Genomic DNA, 14,110 nt, shown 5'->3' on the forward strand with positions numbered 1-14,110 from the left:
TTAGAGATACTTGGTAACTTAATAGCAATAATGCATTTGTAACCCTCACCAATCCCGTGTCTACGTGACTCTCACGCTCAGCAAACACAGTTTGGGTACAGGTTCCATTCCCCAGCAGTAGGCAGCTTTCAAAATATATTAACCTAGCAGTGCTCCTCTGATTCTTTTGCTTCCTACCCTGATGGAGAATTAGAATCATAGAATTGTTCTCATTTGAGGAGATCTTTAAAATCATCAAGTCCAGCACTGCCAGGTCACCACTTAACTGTGCCCCTCAGTTAATTAGCTTAATGAGCTAAGAATTCTGGGTTGCGAATCCTTATGTTTGGGGGTTTGGCTTTTGTTTTGGGTAGGGTTTTTTTTGTTTGTTTTGCTTTGCATAGGATATCTGGAAATTTTGTTTTCTAACCTCTCAGATTCCCGGTTGCTTCATTTCCAAGAGAAATTTTTTGGGCTGAATCAAAAGCAGTGTGATCAGCAGATCAAGGGAGGGGATTCTGCCCCTCTACTCCACTTTGCTGAGACACCATATGCAGTACTATCTCCCAGCTCTGGAGACTTCAGCACAGGAAAAATATGGGTCTACTGGAGCAGCTTTAGAGGAGATCACAAGAACATCCAGAAGTCTGGAACACCTCTCCTTTGAAGAAAGGCTGAGAGAGTTGGGGTAGTTCAGCCTGGAGAAGGCTCCAGGGAGAACTTATTTCAGTCTTTCAGTACTTAAAGAGGGTCTAGGAGAAAGATAGGAAAAGACTTTTTATCAGTGGCTTTTTGTAACAAGACAAGGGGTGATGGTTTTAAACTAAGAGAGGGGAGATTTAGACTATAACATTGTACACTGGGGCTGGTGAAACACTGGTACAGATTCACCAGAATGGTGGTAGATGCCCCCTCCATGGAAACATTCCAGGTCAGATTGGACTGGGCTGTGATTAACCTGATCTAGTTGCAGTTGTTCCTGCTGAGTGCAGGGGGTTTGGACTAGATGATCTTTAAAAGGTCCTTTTCAACTTAAACCATTTATGAACAGTGATGTCACAGGGAGACATGATTGCAAGGAGAAAAATGACCAGCAAAAGTCCCTTGGAAGAAGCAGAAAGATCTGATGGAGATGTAGCAACCAGAGAGGAAACATTCAGCACTGACCTGTACAGCTAAGCAGTGAGGATGTTGTGTTTTTAGGCAGGTTAGAGTTGTACTCATGGATAAAGCAAATTTCTGCAGCAGTGCCTGTGTAGTATTGGTCTGTCCAGCTTGCCAGACCCCTTCAGACACAAAGCAGCTTCACTGCAAATGGTTTTCAGGACCATCTATGTAACCATGATACCCATACAATGCTGGGGCTGCTTGGTGGGGCACACCTGAACCTTCTTGCCTTCAGACCAAGTGTTGCAGCAGGTCAGTTCTCAGTGGCAGTGGGGCTGTGTTAGGGCTTCTTGCATAGGAAGGCTGGACAGTCTGAACTCTTGATGCAGGGGAATCAAAGACCAACTTGAAGTCAGCATGTAGATGTTTTAATTTCTCAGTTCAGAGAAACCCAGCTGGGAGCCTTCAGGTGAATTGTTCTGCAAATTATCTTGCTTTCATTTGTTTCTTTCATTTTCCATCATTTTTTTCAGTTGACTATAATGGGTAGCCACCTTCCTTCATGTTTAGCATTATCTGGTAAGCATTTTCTTTCTTACAGGTGGGATGTTTTCTGTCAGAGCTTGAGGTATGTGTCAGAGTTGTGGCTGTAAGTGGATCACACCCCCATGAGAAGAGGTTAGTGTCTCCCAAAGGTGCTGTGCCTCTGTATGTGTTTGGGTTTCAGCTCCTCATGCCATTTTAGAGATCAAGTGGGACTGGTTTGAAATACTGTGAGAAATGTTTTTTCATTCAGCACAGCTCCAGCTAGGCACTCTTGGACGACAAGCTGTTGTGATCTATTGCTTCCTCACCTCTCCTCAAATCCCAGATCTCTGGGCTCAGCAGGCATGTGAGCGGCATGAGAATGTGTTTTTCCAGTTTGCATGTGTCTGCCTTTTGGGCAACACTTAGTCAATATTCAGCACTCTCAAACCTTAAGGTCTGTCCCTCATGCTCAGCATAGCTGTTCCCCAGTGCTGGTGGCCCATACCGATAGGTCTCCAGAGTCTCAGCTGGTTTAGGCTTTGTGGGGACTGGGTCATGCTGGTAGAGTAAGGCTGATTTTACCATCCCAAAGTCTTCCTGTATCTTCATCCCTGAATAGATAGCACCCGAGACATTTTCTGCCACATGGGTATAGCTCTGAAGATTTTTTATATCACAGAGGTCATCATTGTATTTCAGTGTGGATGGCTTGTAGGCCTGGTAGGACACCTTGGTGGTCGTTGTGATGACTGTTTGCAGTGGTGGGGCTATGGGAGAGGGGCTGGGACCGTACCTGCAGGGGTAGTCCCCACTGTAGTAAGGGTGGTTAGTGCTTGTTTGCATTTGTCCATAGTCACACCGGTCTCCACTGCCAGGTTTCCCCCAAGCTGGTCTCAGTCCATAATGCCTGCCAGTATTATCAAAGCTCTTATCATGGGTGCTCACAGCATTGTAGTGAGATCCATTTAAACTGAGGGGTTCTGCATCAACAGGAGGACTTCCGAGATCTTTGTAAAATGTTGAATAAGGGCTGGAGCTTATAAAGGTAGGAACTCCAAACTCATAGCTGCATGGCTTGGGCACATAGATTCTTGGATTGGGGCACTTTGGGTATGGCGATAGCTGGTCCTCTTGGAAGCCAGCCGAGTCATAAGGTGCTTTGTAGAGGTCAGTGTTCTGCAGTGAAGGGTAAGACTGGGCTGGAATTGGAAAACTGGTGTCTGTGAGGACACCAACCCTTTCTGGACCATCCATACAGGGCAGACTCTGTAGGTTATTGGTGTAACCGCTGTTGTCATGGTACCTTCCTGCCTGACAAAGAGAAGTAGATCTTTGAGATTCAGGAATCAATACCAGCCACGATAGAATAAGAATAGAATAAGAATAGAATAAGAATAGAATAAGAATAGAATAAGAATAGAATAAGAATAGAATAAGAATAGAATAAGAATAGAATAAGAATAGAATAAGAATAGAATAAGAATAGAATAAGAATAGAATAAGAATAGAATAAGAATAGAATAAGAATAGAATAAGAATAGAATAAGAATAGAATAAGAATAGAATAAGAATAGAATAAGAATAGAATAAAAGAAATGACCAGATTGGAAGAGACCTTCAAGATTATCGCATCCAGCCTATCATCCAACACCACCTAATCAACTAACCCATGCAACCAAGCACCCTGTCAAGTCTCCTCCTGACCACCTCCAATGATGGTGACTCCACCACCTCCCCAGGCAGCCCATTCCAATGGGCAATCACTCTCTCTGTGTAAAACTTCCTCCTGACCTCCAGCCTGAACCTCCCCTGGCGCAGCCTCAGACTGTGTCCTCTTGTTCTGGTGCTGGGTGCCTGGGAGAAGAGACCAACCTCTGGCTGTCTACAACCCCCCTTCAGGTAGTTGTAGAGAGCAATAAGGTCACCCCTGAGTCTCCTCTTCTCCAGGCTAAGCAGCCCCAGCTCCCTCAGTCTCTCCCCATAGGGCTTGTGTTCCTCATCCTTGGTTACAACGTTCCCCTCCATGTCCACCAAGGAGTGGAAGTTGTCCTTGCCCTTCCTCTTGCTATTAATGTATTTATAGAAGGACTTTTTGTTGTATGTCTCAACATTGACACTCTTGTTTCAAGTCCCAAATGAACAGATGTAGGGCAGTGGAAAGCTTTGTTTTGCCTTAGAATCGCTAGATCATGCTTATGACAGATTAACTGACTAATGACTTTGACTTACCTCTAAGTTTAGAGGTCTTTTTTTCTGGGCATGGTGGAAAGAGGACAGTTGCTTCTTAATCGCGCTTCGTCTTGCCTCTGCCTCCAATTTACTCTCTGGCCTGGGGTGGTCATGGACTCCTTTAGCCTAAATTAGGATTAATAAAGCATTAGATGTGACCTGGAAATAGTAAGAAAAGAGAAAATGCAGTAAGTGGAACAAGAGGTAGACCCAGTGTGGTCTGTGGTTTGGCACAAGAGAACAGGGAAAGGAAGCCAAGGAACAAGAAAGGGTAAAATAGGTAGATAGAAAGAGCAAGTGAAGGTAAAGTCAGTGGGGATTGCTGACCTGATGGGGGAGCAAAGGTGTTACTGATGTTTATGACATGCAGGAGTAGCCAACTAGAACCAAGGGGAAAAAATTATAAATTTAGCTTGGTTGGTTTCCTGCAGAACAGGATCTTGGTTCTGCTTTATAACAGGCAGCACTAAAACAGTACAAATAGGCTTTGTAGAGTTTTAATGCCTCCAGATATTCCTAAGTCTAAAACCAATAAACACCTTCTTGAATAGGAAAGAAAAGTAGGGTAAGAAGAAAGGGCCTCAGGTTGCACCAGGGGAAGTTTAGGCTGGACAAAAGGAACAATTTCTTCATGGAGGGGGTTGTCAAGCCCTGGAATAGGCTGCCCAGGGAAATGGTGGAGTTGCCGTCCCTGGAAGGATTTAAGAGACATGTAGATGTGGTGCTGAGGGACATGGTTTGCAGTGACCTGGCAGTGTCAGGTTAACAGTTGGACTTGATGATCTTGAAGTGCTTTTCCAACCAAAACAATTCTTTGATTCTATACCCTGGAAAGCCACCCTAAGACACTCTATTATGGAAACATTTGTGGATATGCAGATCTATGTATCATAGTATCATTCAGGGTTGGAAGGGACTACAAGGATCATCTAGTTCCAACCCCCCTGCCATGGGCAGGGACACCCCACACTAGATCAGGCTGGCATGTAGTCAAAGCTATAGCGATAAAAGATTAAACAATACATCCTACATGCTCTTACCCATTATATTCCCATGAATGGCCATACATGAAGTCCTGAATACAAAGCAAGAAACCTAATATTGCTTTGAAAATGCTTTCTGAAATAGAAATTAACATCCAAGCAAAGATTTATCAACTATTTTGACAGCAAAATCCTTCAGTTTTCCCTTATCTGTAATGGAGTATCTGAATAATAATGATGATGATAACAGCCCATTCCAATGGGCAATCACTCTTTCTGTGACAAACTTCTTCCTAATATCCAGCCTAAATCCTCCCTGGTTCAGCACGAGACTGTGTCCTCTTGTTCTGGTGCTGGTTGCCTGGGAGAAGAGACCAACCCCCACCTGGCTCCAACCTCCCTTCAGGTAGTTGTAGAGAGCAGTAAGGTCTCCCCCGAGCCTCCTCTTCTCCAGACTAAGCAACCCCAGCTCCCTCAGCCTCTCCTCATAGGGCTTGTGCTCCAAACCCCTCACCAGCTTTGTTGCCCTTCTCTGGACACGTTCCAGCCAGGGAGGTGGTAGAGTCACCATCACTGCAAGTGTTTAAGAGGGGACTGGATGAGGCACTTGGAGCCATGGTTTAGTTGATATGATGGTGTTGGGTGATAGGTTGGACTTGATGATCTCAAAGGTCTTTTCCAACCTGGTTAATTCTACTCTAACAATAATAATCCAGGTGAGGAATTTGGAGTGTAGCATGTTTGATTCCATTTCCTGACTGGCGGGCAGGATTCAGTGCAGTATGGGTCAGGAGAAAAATAAAATCATCCAGGAGACCATGGATTCTCATAGAAGAGAGTCTTTTTGTGAACATTTTTTGCCATACTATTAAAAAAAAAAAAAAAATAATAAAAAGACCAAATCAACATGAAATTTCAAAGTCTAACTTTCTATTTTTTTCCTCCCCCTTGCAGATTTTTAAATCCTCCTCATATTCAAGGGCTGTTTTCACACAAAGTAAATTTTTCAGCTTCCAACATGTGCAATTAAAGTAAGGCTTTCCTCTGTTAATTTTAACAGGAAAGAAGTATCAGGTCCTTAGTGAGATTCAGTTGTCACATGTGCAGGACAAACCTTTTGTTCATATTTGTGTAAACTGTATACTGTAAACAGGAGAATTTTAGACATCAATAACTATGCTCATTAAAATTAAACCTACTTAGCTCTGAAGTGCTGCTTTAAAAAACAGCTAGCCAATGTTGTTATTTGTTTTCACCATGTTTGTACTACAGAGGAATTCAGTCATAGGCCAAATCTCCGCCAGGCTCAGTGTTACACAAAGGAAAAAAGGGGGTGACGGAGAAATATCTTTGTATATATGGACATGGTTTATATATAGAGATGTTGTAATTTATGTGTGCACACATGTGTATATGTTTTACCTGGAAAAAAATTGCTTTGCCATCAAGCCTCCAGAAGTTAGTGACTGGGTAGCCACTGTGTCCTCGGCAAGGAATCAGCTCAAGGGCAGAGTTACAGTTTGGGCAGGATTTCTCTGTGAACAGAGGTAAAGAAACTGCTAAAGACACTGAGCAAAGGTGAAATTGTCGTCTGAGTGTAAACAGAGCTTGAGAACAATATGGTCAGCATTCATAGAAATTCAGATTGAAACATGATGTTCAAAGAAATGCAACAGACTACCAAGCACAGCCAACAAAGGAGATGAACAAGAGCTTCATACTTGATATAAATGCCAATGAGATGACTAAAAGATGGGACATTTAAACCAGCTATGAGGAAGAAGTTTTTTACACTAGGGTGGTGAAACACTGGCACAGGTTGCTCAGAGGAGTGATAGATGCCCCATCCCTGGAAACACTGCAGGGCAAGTTGGACCGGGTTGTGAGCAGCCTGATCTAATTGAAGATGTCCCTGTTCACTGTCAGAGGCTTGGACTAGATGGCCTTTAAAAGTCCCTTCCAACCCAAACCATCCTGATTCTTGTAATGCATATAAAAGAAAGGATTTTAGGTTCGTTTCCCCTGAAGTATTTAGAGACAGGCATTAATAGCGTTTGGAAATAAATATATTCATCACAGTTTTGGCAAATTATGCCTTAGTCTGCACACAAGTAAGGCTGCAAACTAAGGCAGAGTTTAGCAATCAAGCTCAGCTGAAAGAAATGGAGTCCCTTGAGTATCCCAGCTCTCTTTGGGTGCTTCTCACTTTGTTGCTTCTGACGAGCCTTGTCACATATGGCAGGGCGAAGCTGGAGCCGGGCGCCACTGGGCAATGCACAGCTCCTGGTACAAACCACCACCCCCAGGCAGGACTTCTTGAGGATCTGGCAGTTGTGGTTGTTGGTGTTGCGCATGGCCCAGCCGCTGAGGTGTCTCTGTGCATTCTTCTCCTCGCTGGAGTAGATGAAGCGCACGTAGCCGTCGGGCCATTCCTGGAAGGTATCAAAGTGCTTGGGCTCCTGTAGTAGGGAAAGCAGGGGTGGCATTGATGGGGCAGCAAGGAAGAGAGCAAGGGAACACTATCAGAATATTGCAACCTGATGGTTTTGTCCTGTTACAAAACACCTAATGGGGAAAATATCCTTTCTCTGTGACCACCCAAACAACTGGAAAAAATCAAACTGAAAAAGCAGCTTGTTCAGAAAAGCTCTCTAAAAGCTGAAAGATAGTCTGAGCTTCCACGTCTCAAAAGCAATGGTACTCAGCATTATGAGGCTGCACCTTCAACATCGAGTTCAGTTTTGGGCCCCTCAATACAAGAAAAATGTTGAGGTGCTGGAGCAAGTCCAAAGGAGGGCTGTAAAGCTGGTGAAGAGTCTAGAGCATGAGTCTTGTAAGGAGCGGCTGAAAGAACTGATGTTGTTTAGCCTGGAGATAAGGAGACTGAGTAGAGACATTCTCACTCTCTACAACTACCTTAAGGTGTGTGTTAGTGAGGGGGAGTTCAGTCTCTTCTGCTAAGTAGCAAGTGACAGGACAAGAAGAAATGAGCTCAGGTTGTGCCGGGGGGAGGATTATGTTGGATATTAGGAAAAATTTCTTTACATGAAGTTGGTGATCCCCCTACTGCCCTGGGCAGCCTGTTCCAGGGCTCAACATCTCTGGAGTGATTTAAAAAAGTATAGGTGTGATGCTGAAGGACTTTATTTAGTGGTGACCTGGGAGTGCTGGGTTAATGGTTGGACTTGATGATCTTGGAGGTCTCTTCTAACCTAAGTGATTTTAGGATTCTAAAAGAAAGTCAGGATCCTTTCTTCTCTTGCCTTATGATCCATAACAACATGGTCTGTTGTTGCAGATGCCTCTCTGCAGTGAGATTACCCAGCTGTAAGAGCTCAGCAGTGTTATCAGAATTTATTGACTGGTCTAGCACCAATACACCTAGACAGAACAGAAGCTACCCTACTCACACACACCATTATGCTTTCCTTATTATGAAACTGTGCACCTGCATGCTGAAACTTAGAAATATTAGCTAGGCAATGTGCTTTTAAAGTGCATCCAATATGAATTCAAATCAAGCTTCTGGCAAAAGAAACCGGAATAAGAAAGTTGTCACTGCAGAGATGTAGTTCCAATATATGGCTCAGAGAGAGCGTTTTGGTGTGGGAATTTACTGGCTTTCCAGAGTTCCTTGCCAAAACTACAATTATCAGAGCAATGAAAGAACAGTTAAGGCTTTAAACTCCAAGTAATTACAGTGCAGGTAAAGACTTCCTGCAACGCTCATTTACCATAGGCATGTATTACATGTGACCAATGCCAGGCAATGATGGTAAATACCAGCATGAACTACCAGCATTAAATCACCCTCTATGGGATCCATAAAATTAATTGAACTCTTAAGAGGAAAAAAAATTGTGAATTAATAATGCATTTGGAGCTCACAGCAAGAGGAAAGCAGAGTGCTCATGGACAATAAAATGTCACAAACTGATGAAATATTTACAGCATCAGAAAACCAAATACCCCAGCTTCTTTTCAACATTTCTTTAAATGGGGAATGAGGGAGAAAGAAACAAGCCAGACAGCAGAGCTAAAGGTGGGTTTAGGAGTTCACATGCATCTGAAGCTATGCATCAAATCCATATTTTTTTACAAGCTATTTTGTAAAGGCTCTCACAGCCCATCCAGACCCATAGAATTCTATTTGAAATGCTGTGGGAGAAGTAAAGCAGCTACAGAACAAAGCTTTGCTCAAAGGAGAGGCTTTTCCTCTAGCACTCCCAGTCAGCAAGGGATTTTTCCACCACATCCTCCCCTAACCCTCTCCCATCTGGTACCTGTGGCAGCTTAGGGTCGTTGATGTCCCAGGTGAGCTTCATGCTGGGAGCAGCTGCAGGCAGTGAGTCTGGCTTTTTTATATTTGGGGGGGCGTCCCCTGGGCAGGTGGTGCTGCCCAGCCTGGGCTGGCTGGGCCCCCCCGTGCTGAGGTGGGCAGAGTCTGTTTCCCCAGCCCAGTCCTCCTTCCCATCAGTTACCTGGACATGGGGTGTAGCCAAGGGGAGGAAGCTTCATTGGAATCTGCCTCCCCAGCACCAGGGGCTGTGACCTTTGCAGATTTGAGCAGGATCTGGAAATATAATCCAGGAGTAGGAAGGCTCAGTCTATTTTCCTGATGTAAGTAAAGATTCTGTTGGCCTTCTGGGCCACTTGGGCACAACCTGGCTTATATTCAGCTAGCTGACAATCAACACCATTGACTCCTTTTCTACCAAACAGCTTTTCTGCCACTGTTACCCAACCCTGCAGCATTGCATGGGGTTCTGGAGACCCAATAGGTGCAGTCAATGGCAGGTGCCAACCTCTACTTGTATTTGAGTTCAAGCACAACTCAAAGCTGCCTACAGCTTAAAAAGCCTCAGGAGCAAAGCAAAGGCACTGTACCAATAACCTACTCTTCCTTAAATACATACACCTGCTTTCTACGTCTAGATGCAAATGAATTAGGGGTTACTAAGTGAAGTCTCTCTTCAGCTGTGCTCTGTGGCACAGGATTGCAAACATAGAGCCAAAGTCAGAACTCCCTTATCAATTAGCATCTTTTAACTTAATAGAAATTTACAGGTAATTTTTTTTTTACCATCTTTTAGGAAAAAAAAAAAGGCTTTTATGAAGGAAAGAGTCTGCTTTTAGCTCAAAGGAAAAAAAGTCAACAAAGCATGCATAATATCATAGAGACTGAATCTCTGAATGCATAGTCCTGCTGTAATCCTTTAAGTGATCCCACCAGTTCTGAAAGATTTATCTCAGTTGTTTCTATCTCCCCTGAAAAGTTTTCTGAACTTTACCTTTAAGTTTGAAAAACAAAACCCAAAACAACTCATAGTAGAAAGCAGTAACAATGTTCCCCTTCCCCCACCTTAAAAAGCAGCCCTCCCTGGGCTGCTGGACTCTTCTTTTGTATCCCCCTGCTCCAAATGAGTGTCAAACTCCTTCACCTGAGTGTGGGGTGGGGGGAAGCCTTCCAGGTGTGGCTTTTTAGTGCAGCGAGAGGGGGGGGAACCTTTCTTTGCCTTTGTTTTCTTTCACTTGCCAGGGTTTGGTGTAGGGGTTTGATGAAGGAAAGGGTTCTTGCAGGTGTGGGAAATATTGGTAGGTGTCTGCACTTTGCCCCAAGTGATTGGGGAACACTGCAGCAGCTGGCCACGGTTGTGGGGAGGGGGTGAAGTATTTCCAGCGCCTTCCTTTTACCACAGAACTAGAACTTGGGAGTTTCCCCCACTGCTCCCAACCATGGCTCAGGTAAGCATCACTTCTGGAAAGCAGCAGTTGGGCTAGGATAGAGGGGACGTGCATAGACAGTATGACCCTCATCTATGCACACTCACTGCCTCCTAGGCATTGCCTATGGGGTTCCACTGTGGTTTCTCTTCTTTAGAAGCACAGGGTGACCTTGAATTTTTTTTTAAGGAATAAGGGTGGGGGAGAAGGGGTTTTTTTGAAGAAAGGGAGTCAGTAGTTGTCAGCTTTGGGGCAGGAAAAGTGGGATATTCTGTGGTTTTTTTTCCTCTCGCCCTTTTTAAAGGAAGAAAAAAGTGAAGAATGGAATAGAGAGGTGGATGGCAACATGGAAGCCAGAACAGAATATTATGTAAATACATTTTAAGTCTATCCTTATCTCTATTTTAGTTATGTTTAAAGGTGTATTCTTAAATAAGTATGGCTTAACTTGGATTTTCAAAGTAATTTAACTTGGGAGATGTAGGAGAGCCCTTCATCTTCCCTTCAGTGCAGTGGAAAGGAATGATTGTAATGGTTGTGAGATAGGTAAGAATTGCAAACAGCATACTGTAGGAGTCACTTATTTGTACTAAAGAATTTTCTTGGTCAGTGTTCTTTAATATTATGCAGCTTGAAAGGTCCTGTCTCCTTTGGAAGTTAAGGCTGATGTTTCACCTTCAGATATAACAGTGAAATGAAAGTAGAGAAACAAACAGAGTGAAAACAAACAAACAAAAAGCTTTCAATGTTAAAACCAGCATTGCAAGTGTTTTCTCATAAACAGCACTGCAACCATTTAAATGCCTGTTTTACTTGCTGGTTGTTCATTTCCCCTCCCTCTGCAGCTTGAATTGCTTCTTACTGAGGCTTTTAAGGGGAAAGGATTTCAGAAAATCAGTGAATTGCTTCAAGAGAGGGAAATAGAACCTCTCCAAAAATACAGCGAGTCTCTTCTCAGTCAGCTCGACAAAGCATTGAGAAAGGTGAGTAACACTTTATTGAATCTTAAAGGTTTCTCTTAATGTTCATCTCTCTGGGTATCAGAGTAACAAAACCCTGTGTGTCTGCAGGAGCTGGACAAGAATGAATTCCAGAACATTTCACTCCTGCTGAAATGCATTCAGCTCTACTTCAAAACTGATCTTCAGGAAGGGACAAGTTTGTTTATTGAGCAAGGATTGGTGGAAAAGATGAGTATAATACTGCATACAAGTTGCTAATGCCATTTAAGGTTGATTACATCCAAAGAAGTGAGAACTAGATGGTGGTTTGCAGGAACTAATGATTTTGTTAATATATTGCATGAGCTCTGTGGGGAAATAGTCATACTTTCATTATGTAACTTTCAATACAGCAGCTACCATTGAATGGCTTTGTGGGGTTGCTTTTTAAATTGTCAGTGGAAGGACAGGTTGAGTTCTGAGGAGTGCCAGCTGTGAAATGCCATAGAAATTCTAATGCATTGTAAGTGTTCCAACAAAATACCATTTTAATAACAGAGATAGAATCAGTTAGGCTGGAAAAGGACTTTGGGATCAAGTCCAACCTTTTGGGGTTTTATAACATAAAACTTGGCATGCTCTTTATGAAGGTCCCCTTTAAGGTGCACAGCAAACCAGATGTATTTAATCTGCAATTGTATTGTATCTGTTTGCGTTTTATTGTGCACAACGACACAACAATTACTTCAGCTCATAATGTAGTAGCAAACACCATTGCACTGAAGACTTAATACCTGGATTGAGCATAGCTAGGGTGGAACAGTTAACACTTGCTCTCTGTTAGCAGAGTTGTACCAAGGAGTCCTTGGTCCAGAATACTCTACCTTTGCCTTGTACTTTTTTTTTCAGGCATGCAGTAGCTCAAAATTTCCGTACAGAGAGATTAATAATCAAGCTTCGCTTTCCTAAGCTCTGTACCCCACAGTGAGGCACAGACTTCTTGTTAGACTTGAGGGAGTGATGTGTTTAAAAGCCACAGAGCATTAAAACACTGGCTTTGGAAAAGCTTGATGAATTAAAAGAAACATTATTTCACTGTGAATTGATATTCTCCAAGTGCATAGGTATTATGATGTCGCTAGCAGAATGCATTGTGTCCTGGAAGTCCTGAGCATCATGAGTGTGTGCTTAGATGAGAAAGGAGGACAAAATGAGGTTGGGTAGGAAAAGTGAAGAGAAGTCCTGCTTGAGTGTGAAACTGGCACTTTCTCTGTCTCTCTGGGAAAATCTGAGCTCCTTAACGTTGTGTAGCTTTTTTGATACAGCACATTACTTTGAAAGGCTACAAAAAATTTATCTGTGTGTAAGGTTTCCTGCAACTGTCTCTAGTTTTAGGATTAACAACTGTATTATTTCCAGGTTTTAACTGATTCTTTTCATTTTTACTTGGTATCTTGGTTTGAAAGAGCAAAAGATTTTGCGACCCTCATAGATGTGAACGAGAATGGACATTTAATGTTACTTCTTGAAGAGTTCTTTGACTCTGCATTGGTATGTATGTGCATTAAGGGATCAGAAAGGTTGCCATTATTGGATAAGAACACCATTGTTCACAGGTTTTTATTAAAGTAGACAATTAGGCAGCCCTTGTGCTGTAGGACTAAGCCTAGGATGCAGCTCAGATGGTGCAGACAGGCAGTGCCCCAAATCCTGCTGCGGGCTGGCGTTAGGCTGAGTTTTGAAGCATCCGGGAGAAGCTGCTGCAGGGCTGGACAAGGCTGCAGCGTTCTCTCATTTTCAAACGTGAAGCCAAGAGTTTAGTTTTGCAGGAAAATGTGAAAAAAATTCTCATGCACTTTTTAATAAAAGTGTTTGTGCTGAAGCTCTTTTTTTGAGCACCTAAGGTACGAAGCTGCACCTTACATGCAAACGTGTTGGCCACGGTGCTCGTGGTGATTTATCCCTGTGGCTGTTTGAAACAGCTGATTTAAGGAATAATCTTAACTCCTTCCAATTCTCCTTTTCCCCCCTTCTATTTAAATATTAAGAAGTTTAAAGGAGACCTAGTGATGTAAATTTGCAGTAGGAAGAATGCTTTTAAATTCATTCCCCCAGTCTTGTTTGGAGCTTATTGAAACTGTGTGGCTCTGTGCATGTGAATTTATTTGAATGCTTATGGCCCTTTGGGAGACTGGATAAAAGACATTTGAGCAAAATCACATTGAAACTATATGAAATACTCTGTTTACTTGTAAAATTTTGATTTCTTGTTCTTCCTGGTCCATTTCTTCATATCCTTTCACTGTGGGGAATGAAATGGTGTGGTGTTTGTGGTTTATTTTTAATTTTCCTCAGGGTACTTTAACACTCTTCAGATCTCATATATTATGATATATAGTACTGTAGTGTGTAAGTGTAAAATGCATTTTTACATAGGCACACATATGCAATAAAAGTAATGAAGCAATGCCATAATGTGGGTTTTCCAGGGAACCTGAGGGCTGCAGGAATCCCTGGGGGAAGCGGGTACTGCACTCCCTTTACCGTCCCTGTGTAGTGCTGACCTGTATGATCGAGGTGACCAGATGTGACATACTTGTCTTGGGTGGCCCTGCTTTC

At 43.0% G+C, this 14,110-nt stretch overlaps 2 protein-coding genes across 2 annotated transcripts in view; one reads left to right on the forward strand and one right to left on the reverse strand.

Annotated features, from left to right (window-relative positions):
• Positions 1–2,040: 2,040 nt before the first annotated feature.
• GCM2 (glial cells missing transcription factor 2) lies at positions 2,041–9,347 on the reverse strand. The gene is made up of 5 exons (XM_068166864.1): positions 9,110–9,347; positions 7,033–7,285; positions 6,249–6,361; positions 3,844–3,969; positions 2,041–2,925 (listed from the first exon to the last, which is right to left on the reverse strand). Exons 1-5 carry the CDS (start codon positions 9,149–9,151, stop codon positions 2,041–2,043), a joined length of 1,419 nt encoding a protein of 472 aa, XP_068022965.1. The 5' UTR covers positions 9,152–9,347.
• Positions 9,348–12,895: 3,548 nt separating this feature from the next.
• Positions 12,896–14,110, forward strand: part of SYCP2L (synaptonemal complex protein 2 like) — a 34,376-nt gene continuing 33,161 nt past the window's right edge. The window contains exon 1 of the mRNA XM_068166857.1: positions 12,896–13,042. Within this exon, the coding sequence (XP_068022958.1) occupies positions 13,007–13,042 (36 nt within the window). The 5' untranslated portion in view covers positions 12,896–13,006. The remainder of the gene's footprint in view (positions 13,043–14,110) is intronic.

This window comes from Melanerpes formicivorus, unplaced genomic scaffold (genome assembly GCF_026170545.1).
Source record: "Melanerpes formicivorus ecotype bairdi unplaced genomic scaffold, bMelFor1.0.p_v2 SCAF_109, whole genome shotgun sequence".
Taxonomy (NCBI): domain Eukaryota; kingdom Metazoa; phylum Chordata; class Aves; order Piciformes; family Picidae; genus Melanerpes; species Melanerpes formicivorus.